The sequence below is a fragment of the Pan paniscus genome, chromosome 2 (assembly GCF_029289425.2).
Source record: "Pan paniscus chromosome 2, NHGRI_mPanPan1-v2.0_pri, whole genome shotgun sequence".
Classification (NCBI taxonomy): Eukaryota; Metazoa; Chordata; class Mammalia; order Primates; family Hominidae; genus Pan; species Pan paniscus.
In genome coordinates, this window is record NC_085926.1 from 195,897,016 (window position 1) to 195,909,199 (window position 12,184).

Sequence of the window (12,184 nt, forward strand, 5' to 3'; positions counted from 1 at the left end):
AATCCTCCTGCTTCAGCCTCCCAAAGTGCTGGGATTACAAGCGTGAGCCACTGCACCTGGCTGAGATTATTTTATTTATGGTTTAGAATATGATCTATCCTGTTTAATTTTTCACGTGTACTTGTGAAGAATATATATTCTATAGTGTTTTTTTTTATTTTATTGTTTTAGAGATGGGATCTCAGTATGTTGCCCGGGCTGGTCTTGAGCTCCTGGACTCAAGCAATCCTCCTGCCTTGGCCTCCCAAAGTGCTGGGATTATAGACATGAGTCACTGTACCTGGCCTATTCTGTAGTTATTGAATATAGATTTCTATACATGTTAATAAGCTGAGGTGATTGATACTTTACTTCAGATTTTCTCTATTAAAAACTATTGGCCAGGTACAGTCACTCATGCCTATAAGTCTAGCTCTTTTGGAGGCCGGGATGGCAAATCGCTTGAGCTCAGGAGTTCAAGACCAGCCTGGGCAACTTAGTGAAACCCCGTGTCTACAAAAAATACAAAAATTAGCTGGGTGTGGTATTGTGCACCTGTAGTCCCACCTACTTGGCGGGGCTGAGGTGGGGGGATCACTTGAGCCCAGGAGGTGAAGGCTGCAGTGAGCCAGGTTTGCACCACTGTGTTCCAGCCTAATAAAGACTGTATTAATACAAGAGAAAATAGGTGTATTTAGCTTGCTTGTGGTTCAAGCTTACATGTGTATCTTTTCAGTTTCCTACATTTACCCGTGTGTATGTGTGTGTGCTTGTGCATTTTAGGCCTTACAATATATATCTTTTGTTTATTGCATGTTTTTATTTTTGAGACAGAGTCTCTCTCCGTTGCCCAGGCTGGAGTGCAGTGACACAATCTTGGCTCACTGCAACCTCTGCCTCCTGGGTTCAAGCAATTCTCCTGCCTCAGCCTCCAGAGTAGCTGGGATTACAGGTGCCTGCCATCATGCCTGGCTAATTTTTGTATTTTTAGTAGAGACAAGTTTCGCCATGTTGGCCAGGCTGGTCTCAAACTCCTGACCTCAAGTGATCCACCCGCCTCAGCCTCCCAAAGTGTTGGGATTACAGGCATGAGCCACTGCACCTGGCCTATTACATCTTTAATGTTAATATTCACTGTCTGGGGCATGATGTTGAATAAGAGTGGTGAGAGTAGACATCCTTGTCTTGTTTCTGATCTTAGAGGGAAAACATTGTCTTCCACTATTAAAAATATTAATTGTGGAGTTTTGGGGTAGGTATGCTTTATAAAATTAAGAAAATTCCCTTCTATACCTAGGTTGCTGAGAGTGTTTTTTTTTTTAATCATGGATGGATGTTGAATTTTGTTAACTGTCTTTCCTGCACCAGTTGATACAATCATGTGGCTTTTCTTCTTTACTCTGTTGATATTATGAGTTACATTGATTGATTTTTTTGAATGTCAAATCAGCCTTGCATTCTTGAGATGAACCTCACTTGGTGATGATTTATTACCCTTTTTACATTTTGCTGGGTTTGAGTTGCTAATATTTTGTTGATGATTTTACATCTATGTATTTTTATTTTTTTAGAGACAGGGTGTTACTCTGTCATCCAGGCTGGAGTATAGTGGCACAATCATAGCTCACTATACAGCCTTAAACGACTTGGCTTAAGCAGTCCTCCTGCCTCAGCCTCCCAGTTAGCTAGGATTACAGGTGAGAGCCACCACACCTGGTTCATTTATTTTCATGTTTAGTGGATATGGGGTCTTGCTGTGTTTCCCAGTCTTGTCTAGAGCCGCTGGGCTCAAGGAGTCTTCCTACCTTGGCCTCCCAAAGCTCTGGGATTATAAGTGTGAGCCACTGCACATTTACATCTATATTAATAAGGGATATTGGTCTGTAGTTTTTTTAATTTAATTTTTTAAATTTTATATTTATGGTTTTTTACCAACTACCTGCAAGGATATTGGTCTGTAGTTTTCTTTTCCTCTCTAATAATAACTTCAGGTTTATCGGGGGAACCCGCCCCCAATATTTCAACGTAGGTTCTTTCTATTTTCCCTAAGTGTCAGCCAGCTGAGAAATAAAGAGAAAGAGTACAAAGAGAGGAATTTTACAGCTGGGCCTCCAGGAATGACATCACCTATCAGTAGGACCGTGATGCCCGCCTGAGCCGCAAAACCAGCAGGTTTTTATTAAGGACTTTAAAAGGGGAGGGGGTGTACGAAGAGGGAGTAGGTCACAAAGATCACATGCTTCAAAGGGCAAAAAGGAGAACAAAGATCACATGCTTCTGAGGCCAGTAAAGATCACAAGGCAAAGGGCAAAGCAAAGATCACAAGGCCAAGGGCGAAATCAAAAACTCCTGATAAGGGTCTGTGTTCAGCGGTGCACGTATTGTCTTGATAAACATCTTAAACAACAGAAAACAGGGTTTGAGAGCAGAGAACTGGTCTGACCTCAAATTCACCAGGGTGGGGTTTTTCCCCACCCTAATAACCCTGAGGGTACTGCAGGAGACCAGGGCATATTTCAGTCCTTATCTCAACCGCATAAGACAGACACTTCCAGAGTGGCCATTTATAGACCTCCCCCCAGGAATGCATTCCTTTCCCAGGGTCTTAAATATTCATTGCTGGGAAAAGAATTTAGTGATATCTTCCCTACTTGCACATCCATTTATAGACTCTCTGCAACAAGAAAAATATGGCTCTATTCTGCCCAACTCCTTAGGCAGTCAGATCTTATGGTTGTCTTCCCTTGTTCCCTAAAATTGCTGTTATTCTGTTCTTTTTCAAGGTGCACTGATTTCATATTGTTCAAACACACATGTTTTACAATCAATTTATACAGTTAGATACAATTATCACAGTGGTCCTGAGGTGATGTACATCCTCAGCTTACGAAGATAACAAGATTAAGAGATTAAAGTAAGACAGGCGTAAGAAGTTATAAGAGTACGCTGGGCGCGGTGGCTTACTCCTGTAATCCCAGCAATTTGGGAGGCCGAGGCGGGCGGATCACGAGGTCAGGAGATCGAAACCATCCTGGCTAACACGGTGAAACCCCGTCTGTACTAAAAATACAAAAAAAAAATTAGCTGGGTGTGGTGGCAGGTACCTGTAGTCCCAGCTACTTGGGAGGCTGAGGCAGGAGAATGGCGTGAGCTTGCAGTGAGCTCAGATTGCACCACTGTACTCTAGCCTGGGTAACAGAGCAAGACTCCATCTCAAAAAAAAAAAAAGAAAAGAAATTGTAAGTGTATTATTTAGGAACTGATAAATGTCCATGAAATCTTCATAATTTATGTTCAGAGATTGCAGTAAAGACAGCCATACAAAAATAAAAGTATTAATTTTGGGAACTATATGTGTCCATATTAAAATGAAATCTTCACAATTTATGTTCCTCTGCCGCACCTCCAGCCGGTCCCTCCGTTCGTGGTCCCTGACTTCCTGCAACACAGGTTTGGTATCAGGATAATGCTGGTCTCATAGCATGAGTTGGGACATGTCCCATTTTCTTCTATATTCAGGAAGAGTCTCTGTAGAATCAGTGTTGTTTCTTCCTTAAATGTTTAGTAGAATTCACTAATTAAGCCATCTCAGTCTGGAATTTTCTTTTTTGAAAGTCATAAACTATGAACTCATATACTTTGATATTGGACTATTCAGGTTATTTATTTCTTAACAGTGTTTTATTAAGTTATGTCTCTCAAAGAATTTCACTTCATTTAAGTTGTCAAATTTATGGACATGAAGTTTTTCATAACATTCCTTTATGATCATCTCTAAATGGCTGGAAAGTCTATAGTGATATCTTCTGTGTAGTTTCTGACATTGGTAGTTTGTATTCTCTCTGTCTTTCTTTTTTTTGAGATAGGGTCTCACTCTGTTGCCTAGGTTGAAGTGCAGTGGCATGATCACTGCTCACTGCAGCCTTGAACTCCTGAGCTCAAGCAATCCTCCCACCTTAGCCTCCCAAAGTGGGAGCATGGTATCAGCCACCGTGCCAGCCTTAGTGCTTTCTTTGAGTTTAATATATATATATATATTTTTAGTATCTTAAGGTGGAACCTTAGATCATGAATTTGAGATCTTTTTTCTAAAATAGGCATTTAAAGCTATCAGTTTCCTCTAAATACTCCTTTAGCTGTATCCCACAAATATTAACTTGTAATTTTATTTTCATTTAGTTCTATTTTCTAATTTCCCTTGTAATTTTCTCTACTAACTAAGGGTTATTTAGAAGTTTGTTGTTTGATTTTTTTCAAAAGTATTTGGGGATTTCCCAGATATTGTTCTGAAATTGCATTCTAGTCGAATTTTGTTATTGATAGAGAGCATCCTTTTTACCAGTTCTTTTATGTCTTAAAGTTTGTTTTATGGCCCAAAATATGATCTAGCTAGGTGAATGTCCCACACGTACTGAAGCAGAATGTACAGCACAAAATATTGAGTGTTTGCTCCAGTGACTACAATATATGTAGTGTACTTATGATATCATTTTCAACAGCATAATTTCATTCATTTTGCTGTTGTTGTAATATAATATTGTAAATATATTAATATATGACTTCTTTATATATTTTAAACCTCACAATTAGGCCAGCACCGTGGCTCATGCCTGTAATCCCAGCACTTTGGGAGGCCGAGGCTGGCGGATCACCTGAGGTCAGGAATTCAAGACCAGCCTGGCCAACGTGGTGAAACCCTGTCTCTACTAAAATTACAAAAGTACAAAAATTAGCTGGGCATGGTGGCAGGTGTCTGTAATCCCAGCTACTCAGGAGGCTGAGGCAGGAGAATTGCTTGAACCCAGGAGGCGGAGGTTGCAGTGAGCCAAGATTGTACCACTGCACTCCAGCCTGGGCAACAGAGAGAGACTGTCTCAAAAAAACCCAAAATAAATAAATAAAATAAATAAAAAAATAAACTTCACAATTAAAAATTTTACAATTTTTGCTTTAAATTTTATTTGTCTCCAAAGAAATTAACAGAAGAAAAGAAGTGTGTATAATTGTGTTGAGGATTCCCAAGACCACTCCAGGTTTGGTGATTGCTAGGTGGCCTCACTAGATTCAGCTTGTTGTCATACTCACAGCTGAGATTTATTACAGTGAAGGCATACAAAGTAAAATCAGCAAAGGGCAAAGGATCATGGGACAAAGACTAGAGGAAATTAGGCAAAAACTTCCAAGAGTCCTCTCCTAGTAGAGTCACTTACACCTGCTTAATTCCTTCAGCAGTGAGTTGTGACAGCGTGCACAAAGTGTGGTCTACCAGGGAAGATTGCCTGATTCTTAGAGTCCAGGGTTTTTATTGGAGGCTGGTCATGTAGACAAAATTTCAGCCACTGAAATTTCAGACTCCAGAAGCAAGCAAATGTTCAACATAAACCATATTGTTTCTGCAAATAGTTTAGACACTATGAGCCATCCTTATAACCTAGTGAAGTTTTAAATGACACTTCCAGATGCCAGCAAAAGGTCAACCTTGCAAGCAGGACTTCCTACAGAGAGCAGCAATCTCTGACCTGCTGTGTTGACTCTTCTGCACAATAGTCTTTCATATCTATTCACATATTTACCATTTCCAATAGCTTTTATTCCTTCCTACAGAAACAGGTTACCCTTTTGTGTTATTTCCATTCCCACGCATAACTTCTTCTAGCATTTCCTGTAGTGTAGGTCTGCTGGTGATGAATTTTCTCAGATGTATGTGAAATGTCTTTATTTCCTCTTCATTTTTGAAGGGTACTTTCATTGGATATAGACTTCTGTGTTGAATTTCTTTATTTTAGCCCTTTCCTGTTTACTTCATTGTCTTCTGTTCTTTATTGTTCTTCACAGAAAGTCAGTGCCATTTGTACTTCTCTTCCCTTCCTATGTATAATGTTGTGTTAGTTCTCACACTGCTATAAAGATACTACCTGAGACTGGGTAATTTATAAAGGAAAGTGGTTTACAGTTCCACATGGCTGGGGAGGCCTCAGGAAACTTACAATCATGGTGGAAGACGAAGGAGAAGCAAGGACCTTCTTTACATGGTGGCAGGAGAGAGAAGTACAAGCAGGGGAAATGCCAGAGGCTTGCTTATAAAACCATCAGATCTTGTGAGAACTCACTCACTATCATGAGAACAGCATGGGGAAACACCCCCATGATCCAGTCACCTCCTACCCTTGACACATGGGATTACAATTCAGGATGAAATTTGGCTGGGGATGCAGAGCCAAACCATATCAAATGTGTTGTTTTTCTCTCATTGCTTTCAATATTTTATCTTTATTTTTAGATGTCACAAGTTTGCCTATGATGTACCTGGTTGTTGTTTGTTTGTTTTTGGGGACAGAGTCTCACTCTGTTGCCCAGGCTGGAGTGCAGTGGCATGATCTTGGCTCACTGAAACCTCCGCCTCCCGGGTTCAAGTGATTCTCATGCCTCAGCTTCCTGAGTAGCTGGGATTATAGGCATGAACCACCGCACCCAGCCTTGTTTGTTTTTTATCCTGCTTGAGGTTTAGTGAACTTCTTGGATCTGTAAGTTGATGTCTTTCACCAAATTTGAAATTTTTTAGCTGTTATTTCTTTCAAATATATATTCTGTCTCATATTTTCTCCTGTCCTTGTAGGACTCTAATTACATATCTGCTAGACTGCTTGGTACCCATTCTCTGAGGTTCTGTTCTTTTTTTTTTTTAGTCTTTTTCATTTCTCTTCTTCGGATTGGATAATGTCTAGATCTATCTTCAAGTTCACTGATGCTTCTGCCATCTCCAATCTTCTTTTAATTCTTTCTAGTGAATTTTTTTTTTGAGACTGTCTCGCTCTGTCACCCAGGCTGTAGGGTGATGGTGCAGTCTTGGCTCACCACAACCACCATCTCCCGAGTTCAAGCAGTTCTCCTGCCTCAGCCTCTGGAGTGCTGGGATTACAGGTGTGCACCACCACACCTGGCTAATTTTTGTATTTTTAGTGGAGACAGGGTCTCACCTTGTTGGCCAGGCTGGTCTGGAACTCCTGACCTCAAGTGATCCAGCCACCTCAGCCTCCCAAAGTGCTGGGATTACAGGCATGAGCCACCGTGTCCGGCCCCAATGAATTTTTCATTTTAGTTGTTATACTTTTAAGCTCTAGAGTTTCCATTTGGCTCTTTTTTCTTTGGTTCTTTTCATAGTGTCTCTTCTGAGGTTCACTATCTGCTTACTCATTATGTGTATGTTTTCTTTTAAGTTCCTGAACACATTTCAGCTGCATTAAACTAGTTGTTTAAATTCAGGTCATCTTAGGGTCTGTTTCTATTCCCTGCTTTTTCCCCCATTGTGGATCTCATTTTCCCATTTTGTTCTCATTGCTGCTGATTTTTTATTAAATAATGGACACCATAGATAATACATTGTAAAGTCTGGATTCTGTTGTATTTCTCTGAAGAATTTTTTTTTTTTTTTTGTAGCTGGCGTTTAACTTAACTGTGTTCAAAATTCCAAACTCTTATCTCCTGTTGTTGGCAACATTTATTCTTTGCTGGGTTTTATCGCATACATATGTAATTTCATTGTCAGCCAAGGAATTTAGTGGTCAGTCAAATATTTGACTGGGTTTCATATGCAGATTTTGGGGTACCTTCTGTGTCTTCTTCTCTTGCAAGATTTCCTCTCTAACTTCTAATTTTCTGGTGATACAAGTTCTGAACATTTTGCTGTAGCTCCTCAAGCCAGTGAGGCTCTGACTTCCTGTCACTCCAAGAGACACAGATTAGGTAGTGCTCTCAAGCAAAAGTTAGACTTGCAAATCTCAGAGATATAATTCCTGTATTCCAAGAGTAGATTCTTGCAGATTCTGTCTTTCTCCCTCCCCCAAATACTGTCAGACAGTATATTTTGTCCGGACTTTGTAATGTGTTATCTGTGGGGAGGTTAGTCATGTAATGGGTTCCTAAAATGTACCATATCCATATGCTGTGCTCAGACATTTCTGATTTTTTTTTTTTTTTGAGACGGAATCTTGCTCTGTTGCCCAGGCCGGAGTGCAGTGGCAAAATCTCGGCTCACTGCAAGCTCCACCTCCTGGGTTCTAGCAATTCTCCTGCCTCACCCTCCCAAGTAGCTGGGACTACAGGCACCTGCCACCATGCCCAGCTAATTTTTTTGTATTTTTAGTAGAGATGGGGTTTCACCATGTTAGCCAGGATGGTCTCAGTCTCCTGACCTTGTGATCTGCCTGCCTCAGCCTCCCAAAGTCCCAAAGTGCTGGGATTACAGGCGTGAGCCACCGTGTCTGGCCTCTGATGGTTTTTTAAGGGCCATAAAATAATCTGTTACCTGAAGATAGGTTGGAATGGAATGAGTAAAATACTGGAGGTAGGGTGTCAGGCCATCGTAGCAGAGCAGGCAATACGTATTGTGAAAATCTATGACTGTTACTATGTTATATTAATAGATCAAACGTAGTTTTCTACAAAATATAGAATTCTATTTTCTTGTATAAATCTGCAGAAATAGTATAAAAATAAAAATGTGGTTGTCCATTGCTGGAATTATATGAGTGAGATAGTATACAGCTTACTTTTAGTTAAGCTAACACAATTTTTTCTTTTGTACATCAAGAGTTTCCTAAAGTGTTGATACTGCTGAGACCTTTCTTGACTTCTTTTGTTCATCCCTGAAAAAATCATGTAAATAGTAAATGAGAACTGGAGAAAAAATTCAAAATGGAAACCTCTTTCATAAATAAATTTTTGTCCTCTTTTAAAGTAATTGAAGATACTTTTGGTCTCTTCCTGTCATTTTCTCAAGACTCAAAATTGGCTAAACTAGAAATTATATAAGAAACTAGAAATAAGTGACAGAGAACCCTAAAAGCTTTTTGGCAGCTACTGTATCCATAATGATTTAGTCATGTGACTTGAATTTATGGTTCTTGCCTTCCAAATGGCAGCCCTTGCTTGGGAGAGCTTTGAGGTTCAAGAATGCTGACACGGTGGAATATGGGCCACAGAACTTTTTCTCTGGGTATTACACTTGAAATTTAGTTCATTAATTTTAAGTTTGGATCGCAGTGGGTTAATCTGTGTGTCTTAAAAAGTTTTCAAATTCATTTCCTTTTTTCAGGTCATAAATAAAGTTCATCTTAAGGCAAATCATGTGGTCAAGAGAGATGTTGATGAGCATTTAAGAATCAAGACTGTCTATGATAAAAGTGTTGAAGAGTAAGTACACCATTGTATTGTCATCTTTTTCATTATTAATCTAAATGTTAAAGATATTTTTGTCTGTTACCTGAAGTTCTAAGAATCCATAGATAAAACTTAAGGACTAGTGTAGCTTCAAAATGGAATTAAGCTGAAAATGCATTTTAGTCTGAAAATATGAAAGCCACGGGATATGATTAAAGTCTTTATGAATAATTTTCTTTTACCATCTTCCTTTCCTGGTCAGTCATGAATAATTTAAACAGAACAAATGTGGATCTACTTGGATGTGGACAGTAACAGACCTGGAAGGTACTCTTCAATAAGTACTAGTGTTACCAGAAAGAGGTCTGGCCCAGACTCCAGGAGAGGGTTCTTGGATCTCTCATGAGAAAGAATTAGAAGCAAATCCCTAGAGTAAAGTGAAAGCAAGGTTATTAGAAAAGTAAAGGAATAAAAGAATGGCTGCTCCGTAGGCAGAGCAGGCCCAAGGCCTGCTGGTTGCCCATTTTTATGGTTATTTCTTGATTACATGTGCTATGCCTCTGAGAGGTAATCCTTATGTTTTTATGTCATTATTTTCAGGTTGCTCCCTGAGAAAAAGAATCTTGTAAAGGTATGTAATAAATACTCATAACTTGAATTGGACACTTAAAATTTTATTGCATGGAAATTCTACTTCAGTAAAGAAAAATATATACATGACTTTTGTGACTGAGTGAAAGGTGTTGGTAGTGAAAGTGCTGATCATTTCACAAAAGGTGTCTTTGTGATGCTCTCATGAAAACTTTGTTGGTATTGGGCATTAAATTAGTCTTTTTTTATAATTTGATAATCAGTCTTCTCATTTTTCTGCTTGCTTTCTCAAGTTTTTGGGGAGCAAATCATGCAGAGAATAGGGTGAAAAACAATTTTTGAAACACATTGACAACACTGTTCTCTTGGTGGAAATGTTTATTTTCCTGAGGATTGATTGACCTGATAACCACATCAGATTTTTAACTGTATGGAGACACACACACACGCGCGCGCATGCACTCACGCACACACATGCGCACGTGCACGCATGCACGCACGCACACGCACGCACACATGCACACGCATGCACGCACACATGCACACACACACGCACGCACACATGCACACACACAAAGCCAGTTCACTATGGGCGACAGAAATTGGTGACTTTAATTAAAGGTAAGATTTTCTTAACATAAACTATCTTAGTGTTGGAATCATCTAAGTCAGTCCATCATTCATAGTAATCTAGATTAATAGTTGAGATATATCGCAGTTTTGTTAAAGGTGTAGTATCGAAGGAAAGTAATATTTAATTAAAAATAAAAAATAGTTGAGATGTATGTTTTCTGGCTTTCTATTTAAATGGGGCTAGGGAAAGAAATTTCTGCCTAATGCTGTTTTCCCAAGCTGAACTAGAAAATGGGGGAAATTCTTTTCCTCCTAGACTTACTCTCTTCCTACCCCTTGCCATACAACCTTGACTAACTAGTATCTGTATTCCAGAATTATAAAGCTTTTTTTCATTACTATCCTGTGTTTGCTTCTTTTAAATATAATTTATCTCTTCCTTATAATTCTGTTTGTTTTTTTTTTTTTAACTTTTATTTAGAACAAGCTTTTCCCACAAGCGATTTCTTATTTAGAGAAGACTTTTCAGGTCCGTCGACCTGCGGGTGCTATCTTACTTAGCAGGTATGTCACATGAAACACAGATCATTTTCTTCAGCCGTTTAGTACTCTGCCTTTCTCGTTCTATGAACATGGCAAGGTACGAAACTTATACTATAATTTTATTATGCTTGTTCTTAGGGACCTAACTGCAAGGTATTTAAAAAGAATAAAAAAGCACCTGCTGGATAATCATTCTTTCCCTGACCTTTCATTGTGAGATGGTCTACTGAATTTTTTCTGGGTGTAGTTATCCCCTGTTCTCCAGATCACCTTTTTCCCTCTTTCATGTGGATACAGTGTTGGCTTTATGAAGTATTTGGGTGTTTAAAAACCCAAATCAAGAGGATTTCCTATAGAACCCAAATTCTTTCTTAGCTACTTTCCTGACTAAAATAGTAACGTTATTAATGAAGTAATATAGCAGCTACCAGTTGGTTTCCATGTTTTTAACTGCTATAAAATATTCTCTTTTTTGTATTTAAACTTTGATGTACAAATGGACTGAAGACAATGTGCAACAAACCAATACCTCCGGAAGGAAAACGATCCTCACAGGTACTGCACCGGGGAGTGTGCCACACACACAAAGTGCGGCCCTGTTATTGTTCCTGAGGAACATCTCCAGGTATTTCACCCTGCTCTTGGCAGTGCTTTTACACCTGAGGGGATTTTGAATTTGTGAGTGTCACAGAATTTTTACAGATTCAAGTTCAAAGGCTTAGTAGCTTCCTTGGTCTACAAAAAGTAATCACAGATATGCTGATTTTATTCTTTTATTAGCTTTCAAGTGAGTTTAATGGTATTTTCTTTCTTCACTCCTCCCCACAGGCCTCCCTGCCCCTGTTTATCTTGGTCTGCTGAATCAGTTTAGCTTAGAATATTATCTTGTCTTCCAAAATATCTTTTAGCAAGGCATATATCTCAGTTTTTTAAAGGACAGTCTGACATCTCTTAAGATAAAAAATATGTATGCCTCAACCCAACCTAGAAATTTATTCCACAAAATACTAATGGCTACGTAATATATGTTTAAAGGTGTTCTTTGCAAAACTGTAAATATGCCTATTTAGGGTATTAGTTAAGTTATGGTATAACCACGTAGTAGAATACTGTGCAGTTGTTCAAAAGTGAAGGAGATCTCTATGTACTGACTTGGAAAGATGTTTAAGCTCTTACATGAAAAAAAGGTTGCGAATCAGTATGCAGTTAGCCCATTTTATTTGAAAGTATAGAAACACAGACAATAAAAAATGATCAAACAATCTGGAAGTACACACATTAAATCTGGATACATATAAAAATTATCAAACTATCTGGAAGTACACACATGTTAAATCTG

The 12,184-nt window shown here is 38.9% G+C and overlaps 1 protein-coding gene across 21 annotated transcripts in view; it reads left to right on the forward strand.

Moving 5' to 3' along the window:
* LMLN (leishmanolysin like peptidase) overlaps positions 1 to 12,184 on the forward strand; it is a 112,550-nt gene that overhangs the window by 5,040 nt on the left and 95,326 nt on the right. For all 21 annotated transcript variants that reach the window (XR_008624980.1, XR_008624984.2, XR_008624981.1 and 18 more), the window contains exons 2-5: positions 9,074 to 9,171; positions 9,739 to 9,769; positions 10,784 to 10,866; positions 11,353 to 11,470. Coding sequence is in view for 7 of the 21 variants with exons in the window: in XM_055110832.2 (XP_054966807.1) it covers positions 9,074 to 9,171; positions 9,739 to 9,769; positions 10,784 to 10,866; positions 11,353 to 11,470 (330 nt within the window). In the remaining 14 variants the exon portion in view is untranslated. The remainder of the gene's footprint in view (positions 1 to 9,073; positions 9,172 to 9,738; positions 9,770 to 10,783; positions 10,867 to 11,352; positions 11,471 to 12,184) is intronic.